Source organism: Cetorhinus maximus, chromosome 6, assembly GCF_964194155.1.
Source record: "Cetorhinus maximus chromosome 6, sCetMax3.hap1.1, whole genome shotgun sequence".
Taxonomy (NCBI): domain Eukaryota; kingdom Metazoa; phylum Chordata; class Chondrichthyes; order Lamniformes; family Cetorhinidae; genus Cetorhinus; species Cetorhinus maximus.
Window position 1 is genome coordinate 40,057,054 of NC_135884.1, and position 13,776 is coordinate 40,070,829.

The following is a 13,776-nucleotide window of genomic DNA, read 5'->3' on the forward strand; positions in this document are numbered from 1 at the left end:
CCATCCTCTTCCTGTCGTCCCCGCCCCCCCACCCTTCCTAACTTACCCAAACTCTCCCAGCTCAACACCCCAGACTTACTTATTCCGGGGATCAATGGATCTTGGTCTTCTTCTTCTGCAGTCCTGGCAGTGGTCACTGATGTCTTCCTGGCATTGCTGGGACTGATTGAGCTGCCAGCCAATCAGATTAGCTGGCAGCTTCAGAGGGCAGAACTTCTTCCCAAATGAGGGGCAGAAGTCGCACTCAGCCCTCGTTAATTGCCCTGCAGCACTTTATGGCTATGGAGCGGGTAGCATGGAGCATGTTGGCTCCATGCCGACATTGTTTCGGGGGTGGGGGGGGGTGTGGCACGTTTTGATTTTATGTGATAATGTAAAGTGAGTGATAACAAATCAGCAGCCTGTTTGTAGTCAATGGAAATAAAAATTGGGAGAGATAGGTGATTTGCTGTTGTGTATTTTCCACATCGTGCAATCTCAAAATGACCAGCTATACTTGACACACTGGGTTCAACTTTAACTCACCCCTGTGAGTGATTACATGAAACAGAATACCTTCAATGTGATCTGCCACTCTTCTCCTCTTTCAACTAAGTTTAAACTGGTACTCTCTTATCTCTCCCCTAGTTCCTGCAGGCATTCTCCTCCCCTAGTTAATCTCACCAGCCTTCTTCTTCCCTCGCCCCAAAGCATTGCATCCCTCCCAGCTTCTACCTCCTGCCACCCCAATACCACTCTCTCCACTAGTTCTCTCTTCTTCTCCCCTTCATTGCCATCAATTTATTCCCCCTTCCCTCTCTTTACCATCCTATTGCTATGTGAATCCTACAGTGAAGTGATTTCAGCTTTTACATCTGTAGATAAGAAATCCTCAATTTTTGATTTTGCTTATCACAGGTTCCACAGTTAATTACTAATTTATTAGAGTTGACACTGATTGATAGGAAAATTATAATATATTTTCCAATATTGTTGTCGCTCAGTAGGGAACTGGGATACTGTGGGTTTCAATAAAACATTAATTTTCCAATTTAATTTGATAAAGTGTAATTTTTTTCCTGGATAAATTAAATCTTTTAACCTGGTTGTCATTTTGATGGTATAATTTCCTGTGTATTATGCAGAAGAGCTGCACTACAGATTGAAAGAGAAATCATAATTGTTGGCGATCAGAAACAAGAACATAAAATGCTGGAAATTCAGCAGATCGATTACCACCCAACAGTGAAAAATCAGAACTACTACCAATGAAGCATCGTGCCAACTACACAAATCTATCTTTCTCTTGCAGCTGTTGATCGGCTTACATATTTTCTGTACATTTTTCAATTTTCCTCTACTGTTGTATTCTATATAGCCCAAGTGTTGTATCAAGATGGCCATTAATTGAGCTGTCACTTTTGACTGGCCCCTGTGGAATCGTCACCTCACTGCACCTCAGGAAAATACCGCATATAACTTAACTGCTGATTCCTTTGTATTCCCTGTTACAAAATTATAGCTGGCGTGTTAAAACTTTTTTAAAAATATGCCTCTTAAATGTTTCATTTACTAGACTATTGACCTTTAATATTGTTATAAATATTTAAAAGTTTATTTGATATTTGATATACTTAATAAAACCTATTGGATCATTAATTCATTTATGCTGTATGATGCATGGAATAATTTTTCTTAGGAGACTGCTGGATTTAAAAAAATGAGACTTTGTAAACCAATTTTTTCTTTTGTCTCCTCAAAGTTATTTTTTCACTTACTAACCCCCATTTCTTGGAAGCTCCAAACAATAATTCTAAAAACAATTATATGCACCTTTTGTATAGATACTAAACTAATAAGAAGAAGAACTACTTGCATTTGTGTCGTGCCTTTATCATTGAAAATCATCTCAAGGTGCTTTGCAGAAGCATAAGGAAAAACAAATGCCGAGCCAAAGAGACAGAGATTAGGAATTGTGATCAAAAGCTTAGTCACAAAGATGGGTTTAAAGAAGGGTCTTAAAAAGAGGAGAGAGATGTGAAGAGGCAGTGACAATCAAGAAGATAACTCCAGAGCATGGGTCTGAAAGCATGAGATGCTAATGTTGGGTGAAAGGAGAGGGGAACGTCAAAAAGACCAGAATCAGAGGAGTGAATAGATTTGGTGAAGGGGGTGGGGGATGGAGGTGTTGCAGGGCTGGATAAGATTGCATAGATAAAATCATTGATGAGCCTGCAAATTTCAGGTAGTGATCACCTGTGCCCTATCTACCACAGAAATAAACATTTTTGCACAACCGTGCAAGAAGCACAGTAACTCAAGAGGAACAAGTGTGTGCAAACTGCATGGGAAATTATGGGTTGCTGCATGAACGCATGGTATAGAGGGAACAAGCTCATAGGCATTCCAGGTTGCAATAGATGGCATCAGCAGCGACAATTAATTGGGAGTGCATTGCTGCATTGAGCAGATGATGGATGCCCTTGCTAAGCACAAAAAATTCATCTGATTTCCCATGGACACAGCAAAACGAAGAAGAAAACGTTCTGGGGTTCACCAGAATAGTAGGCTTTCCACAAATTAAGGGTGTTATGGAATGCACCCACATGTATGGACAATATCAAGAACTAAAGTATACATCAACAGGAAGGGCTTTCAGCGTGCAGCTGGTATGTGATGGCAGGCAGCCACATTTTGTAGTCGCATCATGCAGTTCTTTGCCTGATTTCCTAGCAATTCTTAATATATATTTATCCAGCACCAGGCATTCTGCTCTCTGTTCTGCTCAGGCCATTGGATGTCGGGCCTGCTGCTTGAGGACAAACGGTATCCCCTGGGCATAATGTTTATGACGGCTCTTAGGAACATGTGTACAGATGGTGAAGAGCACTGCAACAGACTCATGCCTTTACCAGAGCTCTGATTGAGCAAACAATTGACATTCACAAACAGAAGTTCCACTGCCTGAATAGGTCTGAAGGCATCTTGCAATATAGGCCTGAGAGAGTTTCTAGATTGATGGTGGTATGCTGCATGCTTCATACCTTTTTCCTGGGAAGGAGGAAACCCTCGTAGCCACGTGGGGAGGAAAAAGTGAAAGTGCAGGAGTGGAAAAATCAACAGGAAGCCATGGAGGAAGAGGAAGGTCCACCTATCTTGCTGGCTGTCAGATCTTTAACAGCAGGAAGAGTTGGTGCCTCTAAGGGTAAGGTTTTGTGACAGTGCATCTGTCTGGGTCCTTAACTTCTGATGAACCTGGAAAGAGCACAGGGGGCAAAGAGTTAGCTGTTGTAGCAAGGGTTATCAGAAATGTTTCATGCATTGATATGTTCAGCCATCTCTGCCCACTGGTTCCAGGCAACTTGCCTTGAAATCCTTCTGTTGCCCATCGCCTCCTTCTTCCTGATCACCTCTACCACCAAATCCTCCAGCGTAGCATCCAAGAATCAGGAGGATCTCCCTGCACTTGTTGTTCCTGCCATTTATGCTATATGCAGCACTGATTGAGTTAAGTAAAGGCAAATTATACCTCCTTTATGAGGTGCAGGCTGTCTTTAAATGGTGTCAGTGGCAACCTGATTGTCCAGTCACCCCCACATTTGATGAGCTGCTGATAAACATCGTGAGTAGTGCTGGCAACTTATCAGTCTAAATCAAATGAGGAACCCACAGCAATTTGGCTGGTATCTATTCCTAGTGTCTTCAGGAATGCATTTCTAGTACTATTTGATTTTTTTCCCTGGGGTTGCATCTAGGATTTCCCATGTCACAAGTTTATAATTTTTGAGGTCAGAATTTCTGAGTATTTGAAGCAAAGCTAAAAGTTTTCCATTGGGACTGAGGGAAAATCGCCACTGTCATGGGTACCCCTAGAAGCGAGTGATGGAAATGATTGGTATATGCCTGGGGAGTGGCATTGGTCAAGCCTCAACTGACATTCAGATTTTCAGTTAGACCACTGGATGAAAAACCTCTAACTGAACATTCCATTTCAAGGTAAAAATGCAATCAGGGCTGTTCTGCCCACAAAGCCGAGCCTCTGTTGCAGAAGAGGCATTGATAGCAAGCACAGAGAAGTCCCTGAATTAGACAGCCATCCTGTAATCCTCACCACTCCCTTTGTGGGTCAACATCCATTTCTCATAGATCTGTCTATGAAGTGCCTTGGTGAAATCCTTTATATTAACGATGAAAGTTGCTATTAATGTCGTTGGAAGGCATCAAGGCGGGGGCAATGAATAAATAAGGATATAATGGGCCTGAATCTTCTGATCCACGTGCGGGGATGGGCCCCGCTCGCCGACACATAAAATGATGGACGGTGACATCGGGCGTGTGTCCTGACGTCACTGCGCATCATTCAGATCTTCAGTTCGGCGGGTGCGCACCAAAGTCGGCTGCGCACCCGCTAAACTGTCAAAGGCCTGTTAAGGCCACTTAAATAGCAATTAAAACACTTAACAGGGCTGCCAATACAACCTCAAGGTTGGCGGGCAGACAAAGAGCCCAGTCGGCCTTCGCGTTTTTCATGGAACCTCATCCACGGGTGGGATGAGGTTTCATGAAGGTTTTCAAACTTTAATAAAAATGTTTAACAAAATTCAAAGACATGTCCCAGCTCATGTGACACTGTCACATGAGGGGACATGTCCGACTAATTTTTTGAAATCTTTTATTCAGTTTTTGATAACGAAATTAAACTCCCTGAGGCAGCTCCATGCCTCAGGGAGATTTCTGCGCTCTTTCGCGCACATGCCCCGACTCCCTCCTCCCCCCGCCTGCACAGGGAGTGCTCAGTGCTTCTGGACGCACGTCACACTGGGCGGGCTTAATTGGCCTGTCCACGTAAAATGGTGGCGCGCAGCCGATTGAGGGCAGCAATTGGCTACGCGCCCGCCTGCGCCCACTCAGCTCCCCTGACAGGGAGAAAATTCTCCCCTTGGAAGCAATTTGAAAGAAAATCATGAGACAACTAAAGCAGTAGGGGATGAAAAGCAACCAATTAACAGGAGTAACATAAGAAGCATGAAGCTAGTTTTACTATAAAAGTTTTACAACAAAAAATGAGGAAATATTTTATAAGGAATTATAAAATAAGATTGATCAATTCTTCCATTGGTAAGATAATTAAAACATTTTGATTTAATGGTCAAAACTTTACTGAAGATGGATTCTCAATTATGTTTGGATCGATGGCAACAAATTGTCAACCATTCATAGTTAATGGGTAGAAAATGTAGCCCAAAGTACCTAAACATGAGCTATTCGATAGCATGGGAAAGGATGTTATTATGGCAAATTATGTTGTCAAAGATGACAGGTATAATCACTTTGTAATATATTTATGGAAGACATTTCTGAGATTTCTGAGCTTTTTTTCTTTTTGCAAACTCTTAGAATAAGTCTCTGAAAGATCTTGCTCAGAGCTTTCTTTGCCATTTCTAGAGTTCTGTTGACCCTAAAAATCATTGAACTGAAATTTGGTCCATTACAATATAAGCATAACCCCTACTCTGTTGGCCGTACCTGTAATGTGAGCAAAGGCTAATATTTTCTCATCCTGCCTCGATCTGTCCACGAGGAAAGGAATGTAGTTATTAGTCCTAGGATAGAGCTTCATTGATCTGCCAAATTAAAAAAGACTAACACAACGTTCTTATTTCTAATATGGATAGGATGCAAAGGGGAGGAAATTATGCTTCAGCAAGGTAGAGTTTTCACCTTGGGCACAATCGGTGATTCCGACTCATATTGTGCCCAGAATTGTGCCAGTTTGAAATGTGCTTTTCCCACTAGGTTTTTGCTCAAACTCATTTGCACAGAAGCTTAGCAAAATCTGCCATGCACCAGTGCAACATGTCAATACTTAAAAATGTAATTTTTAAAAATAAAATTGCTTTAAAAATATTGATATATTTAGAGTTAATTTATTACAGTTTGATTATTCCAGCTGAAAATGGGCTTGTCCCAAAAATTAAGCATTTTTAATTGCAGTGTCAATCCACCAGCTTTGAATAACCTGGGGCAGGACCTTCCGGTCGGCGAGTGGGGGCGGGGCCCGCTCACCGACATGTAAAATGACGCGGGATGACATTGGGTGGAACTTCCGACGTCTCACCGCGTCAGTTCCATTTGCAGGTCGGCGGGGGCGCAGCCGAGTCAGCTGTGCGCCCGCCGACCTGTCAACGGCCTACTGAGGCCATTGAAAAACTAACTAAAGCCATTAATGACCTGCCTGTCCAGCCTTAAGGTTGGCGGGCAGGCCAGGAGCCCTGGCGGGCTTCGGAAAAAGCATGAAACCTCATCCACCGGCGGGATGAGGTTTCATGAGGATATTTAAATTTTTAATAAAGATTTCAATAAAAGTTATGGACATGTCCCAACTCATCACATGAGGGGACATTTCAGGGAAATTTTTCTATCATTTGTATTACAAATTTTAATTCAAAGCCGATCTCCCTGAGGCAGCGTGAAAGAGCGCACTCCCGGCAGATGGAATCCCCCCCCGCCTGCACAGGGTACCTGATGGACGTCACGCTGGGTGGGCCCTAATTGGCCCGCCCATGTAAAATGGCGGCGCGCCCCCAATCGGGGGCGCCGATCGGAGGCATGCCCACCCGCGCCTGCTCCCGCACTTCCCCCACAGCGGGGAGGAAAATTTTTCCTCTGATCTTAAATGACTAGAACTGACTCTTAAAAATATACAAAACTATTTTCTAGTTTGTTTGGGGCATGTTAACAGCTTCCTTCATAATTTTTTAGAAAAAATTACACTCAAAACGTTCTAAAATGTACCTATTAGTGTCTGGTGCCCAAAAGAGCCAGATTAATTTTCAAAGCCTCCTCAAAGACTTTTAAACTAGCACAATTACAGCTACAATACTGGCATCTGAGCGAAAATGTGATTTTGCTGTGACACCGCCTTCCTGAAAATTTAAATGGGGCAGGATGACTTCGGGTGTTCCCCGATGTCATCGTGCGTCATTTTACGTGTCGGCGAGCGGGCCCTGCCCAATGTGCACTCTGAGAGGCTGTGGTGTAGCCTAATCCAATATGGCAGACAGCACACTTCCTGTCAAACACAGAGGTATTATTCTCAGAGTTAAACTATTTGTTATGCAAATCAGGCATCAAAAGCAACTAAAATCTGCAAGAACATCCGGAGCCTGCTGAACTTGAATTCATTAATAACATGATTGTGTGCCCAGTGGGGAAAGGTTTATTTCATCTGGGGTGTTAAAGCTGTTGACTTTCCCTATTCTCCGTTACTGTTAACCACTAGCTTCCGTGTTATGGCAGTGGGATGGACTCAGGGAAATTAAATCACTCTTTATAATCATCAGAGGTTCAGTTAAAAGACTCTGGAAAGTACTCTAAGATTTTAGACTTTTCATTGTTTTCAGGGTACTTTAAGATATTGTGTAAATGAAGCATTGTAATGTCATGTTCTTAATTCTTGTCATTATAATTCATGTAAATGAATTTGAACCCTCATGTTAACTTGAACTAGATGGTCTGAAAATGTGAACTTTTTCTGCCTTTCAGTTGAACTGACAGACATCTCATGTGCACCTCCAGTGCTTAATATCAGGATTAACAGATAATTGATAATTTTTCTGCACAATATCCCATACACAACAACGCAAAGTTGTGATTATAGGAAATGCAGGTTTGCTACAGTAAATGCCTTTATGTTACAAGCTCAAGTAGAGAAACATGAATAAAACCTTTACTGTAATTCATCTATTCTTTAATTATTAATTATTATTATCTTTAATTATTATTCTACCATATCCATTCAGTCTGCCATAAATTAATGTTTCTTAAATAGTCTATAAGTTTCAAAATTTCAAGAAGATGTGAGATGATATAGTTTTCAATTTGTTTTCCAAAACACTGCATTTCTTTGACAGCCTCCTGTCTTTTGAGACAATACACCTTGGTGGTCAGCAGTGCATGCAAACTATTACAATCAATAGCTTGGTCAATGGAACAGAACAGGGCAACTTATTTCTGAAAAAGGTTACTGAAAATAGGCATGGAAGAAAGTGAAGGAAAAAATGAGGTTGGTCATGTTGCCCATCAGTTAATTGCACTCATCCTCATCAATCTGCCTGCCGCAAATGCATCATCTGTGACAGTGTCGGCAGGAGTGACCACGCTGCAGTCCTTGTGGCGACAAAGTCCCATATTCACATTGAGGATACCCTCCATCGTGTTGTGTGGCACTACCACCGTGCTGAATGGGATAGATTTTGAACAGATCGAGCAACTTAAGACTAACCATAAGGCGCTGTGGGCCATCAGCAGCAGCAGAATTGTACTCAAAGCAATCTGTAACCACGTGGCCCAGCATATCCCCCACTCTACAATTACCACCAAACCAGGGTAGCAGTCCTGATTCAATGAGGAGTGCAGGAGGGCATGCGAGGAGCGGCACCAGGCAGACCTAAAAATAAGGTGTCAACCTGGTGAAGCTATAACACAGGATTATCTGCGTGCCAAGTAGCATAAGCAGCAAGTGATAGGCAGAGCTAAGCGATTCCACAACCAACGGATCAAATCTGAGCTCTGCAGTCCTGCCACATCCAGTCGTGAATGGTGCTGGACAATTAAGCAACTCACTGGAGGAGGAGGTTCCATAAATATCGCCATCCTCAATGATGAGGGAGCCCAGCACATCAGTGCAAAAGATAAGGCTGAAGCATTTGCAACAAATCTTCAGTCAGAAGTGCTGAGTGGATGATCCATCTCAGCCTCCCCCATGGGGTCCCCAACATCACAGATGCCAATCTTCAGCCAATTCGATTCACTCCAGATGATATCAAGAAATGGCTGAAGGCACTGGATAGTCCAAAGGCTATGGGCCCTGACAACATTCTGACAATAGTACTGGAGACTTGTGGTCCAGAACTTGCCGTGCCCCTAGCCAAGTTGTTCCAGCACAGCTACAACACTGGCATCTATCCAGCAATGTGGAAAATACCCAGGTATGTCTTGTGCACAAAAAGCAGGACAAATCCAACCTGATCAATTACAGCCCCATCAGTCTACTCTCCATCATCACTAAAGTGATGGGAGGGTTCATTAACAGTGCTATCAAGTGGCACTTGCTTAGCAATAACCTGTCCACTGACGCTCAGTTTGGGTTCCGCCAGGGCCACTCAGCTCCTGGCCTCATTACAGCCTTGGACAAACATGGACAAAAGAACTGAACTCCAGAGGTGAGGTGAGAGTAACTACCCTTGACATCAAGGCAGCATTTGACCGAGTGTGGCATTAAGGAGCCCTAGCAAAACCAGAGCCAATTTTCTTCAGGCCTCTGACCTGCTCTTGTAGCCACAGTATTTATATGGCTAGTCCAGTTCAGTTTCTGGTCAATGGCTACACCCAAGATGTTTAAATTGGAGGATTAAATGATGGTAAAGGATTGAATGTCAATGGGCAATGGTTAGATTCTCTCTTGTTTGAGATGGTCATTCCCTGGCACTTGTGTGGCGTGAATGTTACTTGCCATTTGTCAGCCCAAACCAGGATATTTTCCAGGCCTAGCTGCATTTGGACATGGGCTGCTTCAGTATCTGAGGAGTCATGAATGGCGGTGAACATTATGCGAGCATTAGCGAGCATTCCCGCTTCTGACCTTATGATGGAAGGAAGGTCATTGCTGAAGCAGCTGAAGGTGATTGGGCCTAGGACACTACCCTGAGAAATTCAAGAAGTGATGTCCTGGAACTGAGGTGACTGACCTCCAACAATCACAACCAGCTCTGTAGACCATGAGCTTGGTGCCAGGTTTGAGATCCAGGTCTTCAAACACTCTCTTCCTCAGGCGGCCGAAGGCTGCGCTAGCACATTGAGGCCGGTATTGAACTCTGTCATCGATGTCTGCTGTTGTTGACAGTAGGCTTCCAAGGTGTGGAAAGTGGACCACGTTATCCAAAGCCTCTCTGTGGATTTTGATAACTGGGGGGCAGTGCAGTATGGAGGGAGCCAGTTGGTAGAGGACCTTTGTCTTACCGGTATTTAGCATAAGGCCCATGCTCTCGTATGACTCAGTGGAGCTGTTGATGATGGCTTGGAGCTCAGCCTCTGAGTGTGCGCAGACACAAACATCGCCTGCGTAATGTAGTTCAATAACAGGGGATGGGATGACGCAGCATGCTACTCGCCACCATCTCAGCACAACCCCAAACCGGCATGAGGCAGAAAAGGCCATTCGACAACGAAAGAGGAGTCAATGGGAATCAGGGGGAAAGCTCTCCACTGGTTGGAGTCATACCAAGCACAAAGGAAGATGGTTGTGATTGTTGGAGGTCAGTCATCTCAGTTCCAGGACATCACTTCTTGAATTTCTCAGGGTAGTGTCCTAGGCCCAATCACCTTCAGCTGCTTCATCAATGACCTTCCTTCCATCATAAGGTCAGAAACGGGGATGCTCGCTGATGTTCGCATAATGTTCACCGCCATTCATGACTCCTCAGGTATTGAAGCAGTCTATGTCCAAATGCAGCTAGGCCTGGAAAATATCCTGGTTTGGGCTGACAAATGGCAAGTAACATTCACGCCACACAAGTGCCAGGGAATGACCATCTCAAACAAGAGAGAATCTAATCATTGCCCATTGACATTCAATCCATTACCATCATTGAGTCCTCCACTATAAACATCTTAGGTGTTGCCATTGACCAGAAACTGAACTGGATTAGCCATATAAATACTGTGGCTACAAGAGCAGGTCAGAGGCTAGGAATCCTACAGCTAGTTACTCACCTCTTAACTCCCCAAAGCCTGTCCTCCGTCTACAAGGCACAAGTCAGGAGTGTGATGGAATACTCTCCAATTGCCTGAATGATTGCAGCTTGGCACCATGCAGGACAAAGCAGCTTACTTGATTAGCACCTCTTCCACAAACATTCACTCTCCCCACCACTGACGCACAGTGGCAGCAGTGTGCACCATCTACAAGATGCACTGCAGGAACTCACCAAACCTCTTTAGGCAGCACCTTCCAAACCCATGACCACGACCATCTAGAAGGACAAGGGCAGCAGATAGTTGGGAACACCACTACCTGGAAGTTCCGCTCCAAGCCACTCACCATCCTGACTTGGAAATATATTACTGTTCCTTCACTGTTGCTGGGTCAAAATCCTGGAATTCTCTCCCTAACAGCACTGTGGTGTATCTACACCACAGGGACTGCAGCAGTTCAAGAAGGCAGCTCACCACCACCTTCTCAAGGGCAAGTAGGGATGGGTAATAAATGCTGGTCTAGCCAGCAATGCCCGCATCCCATGAATGAATAAAAGAAAACTTTATCACTTCTCGAGTATACAATGGAATCAGAATATATTTTGAATTACTGTTTATTTGTCTCTATGTACACCCAATTTTGGATTCATTTTGATGTTCTCTATGCTAGCACCTGAGAACTAATATATGAGCTCTGTGATTTATGTTAGAATTTTGGTAGGGGAGGAAACATTTTCCAGACCAAACCTTTGATTAATGTATATTATAACTATGGTGTCCTCTTAAATATTTCATTCTGAGAGAGAAGCAACATTTTTGAAATGATTTGTTAAAAAGATTTGCATTTACACTGCTCAGATCAGGAAATATGTGGGCTGGGATGCTTAATATCCTGATTTCTTCTTCACTTCTAAGCCTCAGACTTGAAAGGTCCAGGAGCACCAGTCGGTTCCATAAGCACACAGTGCAATTTATTCTGATTACTGTACTAACATCCAAATATTTTCCAAATGAGTCATATTACAAATGTAATTTTTTACAACTTAGATTCTTCATTCAACCTTGTCAGTGGAAAAAGTATTGTGATGTGCTAGACTATTAAGTTTAGAATTTCAAACTATCAAAGTCTAAATATTTTTTCTCTCAACAGATTTTTGCAATCTTTGCATTTGCAACATGTGGTGGTTACTCTGGAGCGCTGAAAGTCAGTGTGGACTGTGCGAACAAGTCAGAAAGTAACCTGAACATTGAGATAGGATTCTCTTATCCTTTCAGGTATGCTTTTAAATTCATCCTGTGCTCAGTAAACCTAATTCAACTTAGAAACACTTAATCCTTCATTTATGAGTTCATAAACAGACTGTGACAGATCTGTGTGAAGTTCGACAATGTGAATTCATTATGTTTCAGAATTTTCATGGATTACCTCCTTAATAATCTTCAGAAGTGAGTTAATCAATTATTTTGTCCTGATGTTACATTTGGATGAGTGTACATTTGGTTACATTTAAAATTGATACATCTCATTTACTAAGCAGCCTATAATGGCATAACTACTCGAGAAGGTGGTAATAATCTCACCACCCAGGACTGTAGCTGCACACATACTTCTTGTTGATGCTAGTAAGACAAGAAGAAATCCTTATCCATGGACTGAAAATCTGGTAGGAAATAGGAACTGTTAAAAAAAAATACTGTTGGATTAATCCTGTTATATGTGCTATGTTGAGGGCAAATCAACTTTGTGTTTAGTTTGGTAAATCATTGCACCAGTAGCTACAGCATGGCTGTTAGAAGGCTGTGGAGTTTCAGAGGACGAGACTGCAGATGGCATTGCAGCACACACTCGAGCAGCTCTGGGCCTTGGGAGCCCAGTTTTGGGCAGCACCACCTCAGACTGGATGGCAGCCATCTGGGCTGCCCAGCGTGCAACTGCAAGGGCACAGGTGGAGCGGAAGTCAGAGGCGAACGAATGATGTCATGTTGAGATGTCATCCTGTGCCTCCGCAGTCCTAGTAACCTGTTGCAGCTCAGTTTACTGGACATGCTGTGAGGGCTTGCGTGCCGCTTTGAGCACTGGTATCCATGATGTCACCCATGATGGCAGCATTCTGAGCCTGCCTGGCATCAAGCTAGGCTTGCATGGCAACAAGCATGGATCTCATGACCTCAGTTTGAGCTTCTACTGCAGTACAGATGTTGACTGGCTTCTGTCTGTGCTGCTATGGAACCTGAGACATTGGCCATTGAATGCTGCATTACAGCTGTGTCTGCAAGTGCTGTCATGGAGTTGGCCACCAATTCCATGCTGGAAAGGATGGGCTGCAAACTCTACGCAAAACCCTGTGCCAAGTTTGTGCTGTACTCTTACATGACCCATGACAGTGATAACATGCTCTTTGGCAGGTTTGCCAGTGCATCAATCTCTGTCTGCACGTCCTCTGTCTAACATTCTCCTATATGCCATACTATCAAAGTCCTCATCTGAATTATCTGCAACAGGAACCATTTGCAACCTTGCCCTTTGGAGAGCTGTTACATGTGCTATCCTTCCTCCTTGGTCAGGCTGCAACACATTCGTTCCTAGTGACTCACTACATGTTGATCCCACCTCTACACTACCCTTTAAAATATGCACAGCGCCAGTATTTGAGCTGATGGCTGTAAGTTTCAAATGAAGCGACAGTTGTCTGCTCTTGCTCGCACCCATCATTGTGAGGCTGCACTGGCCAGCTAGGTGGAAGGCTTGGGTATCTGAAAGGATGAATGCAATAGGGGAGGGTAGGAGTGAGTGAAGCAGGGTCAGGTGGAAAGGAAGAAGTCCCTATCAGGTCATGTGTAGTTTGCACTTCATGGCAGATAGCAGAATAGAGGTGAATTGGGATTTGAGAAGGTGTTTGGCTGTAACATACCATTGTCATGGATGTTCTCGGTGATGTTGGTTGCAATTGCCTGTCACAACCGGCCCAATGATTCACAGTGCCCCCTCTTCCAAGGGGCTCAGGAGATGGAAGCATGCCTGTCCCTTGCCAGTCCTTTGTC

The 13,776-nt window shown here is 43.6% G+C and overlaps 1 protein-coding gene across 2 annotated transcripts in view; it reads left to right on the top strand.

Moving 5' to 3' along the window:
• Positions 1 to 13,776, top strand: part of synpra (synaptoporin a) — a 437,007-nt gene that overhangs the window by 291,683 nt on the left and 131,548 nt on the right. For both annotated transcript variants that reach the window (XM_078543648.1, XM_078543649.1), the window contains one exon: positions 11,885 to 12,009. In XM_078543648.1, coding sequence (XP_078399774.1) covers positions 11,885 to 12,009 — 125 coding nt within the window. The remainder of the gene's footprint in view (positions 1 to 11,884; positions 12,010 to 13,776) is intronic.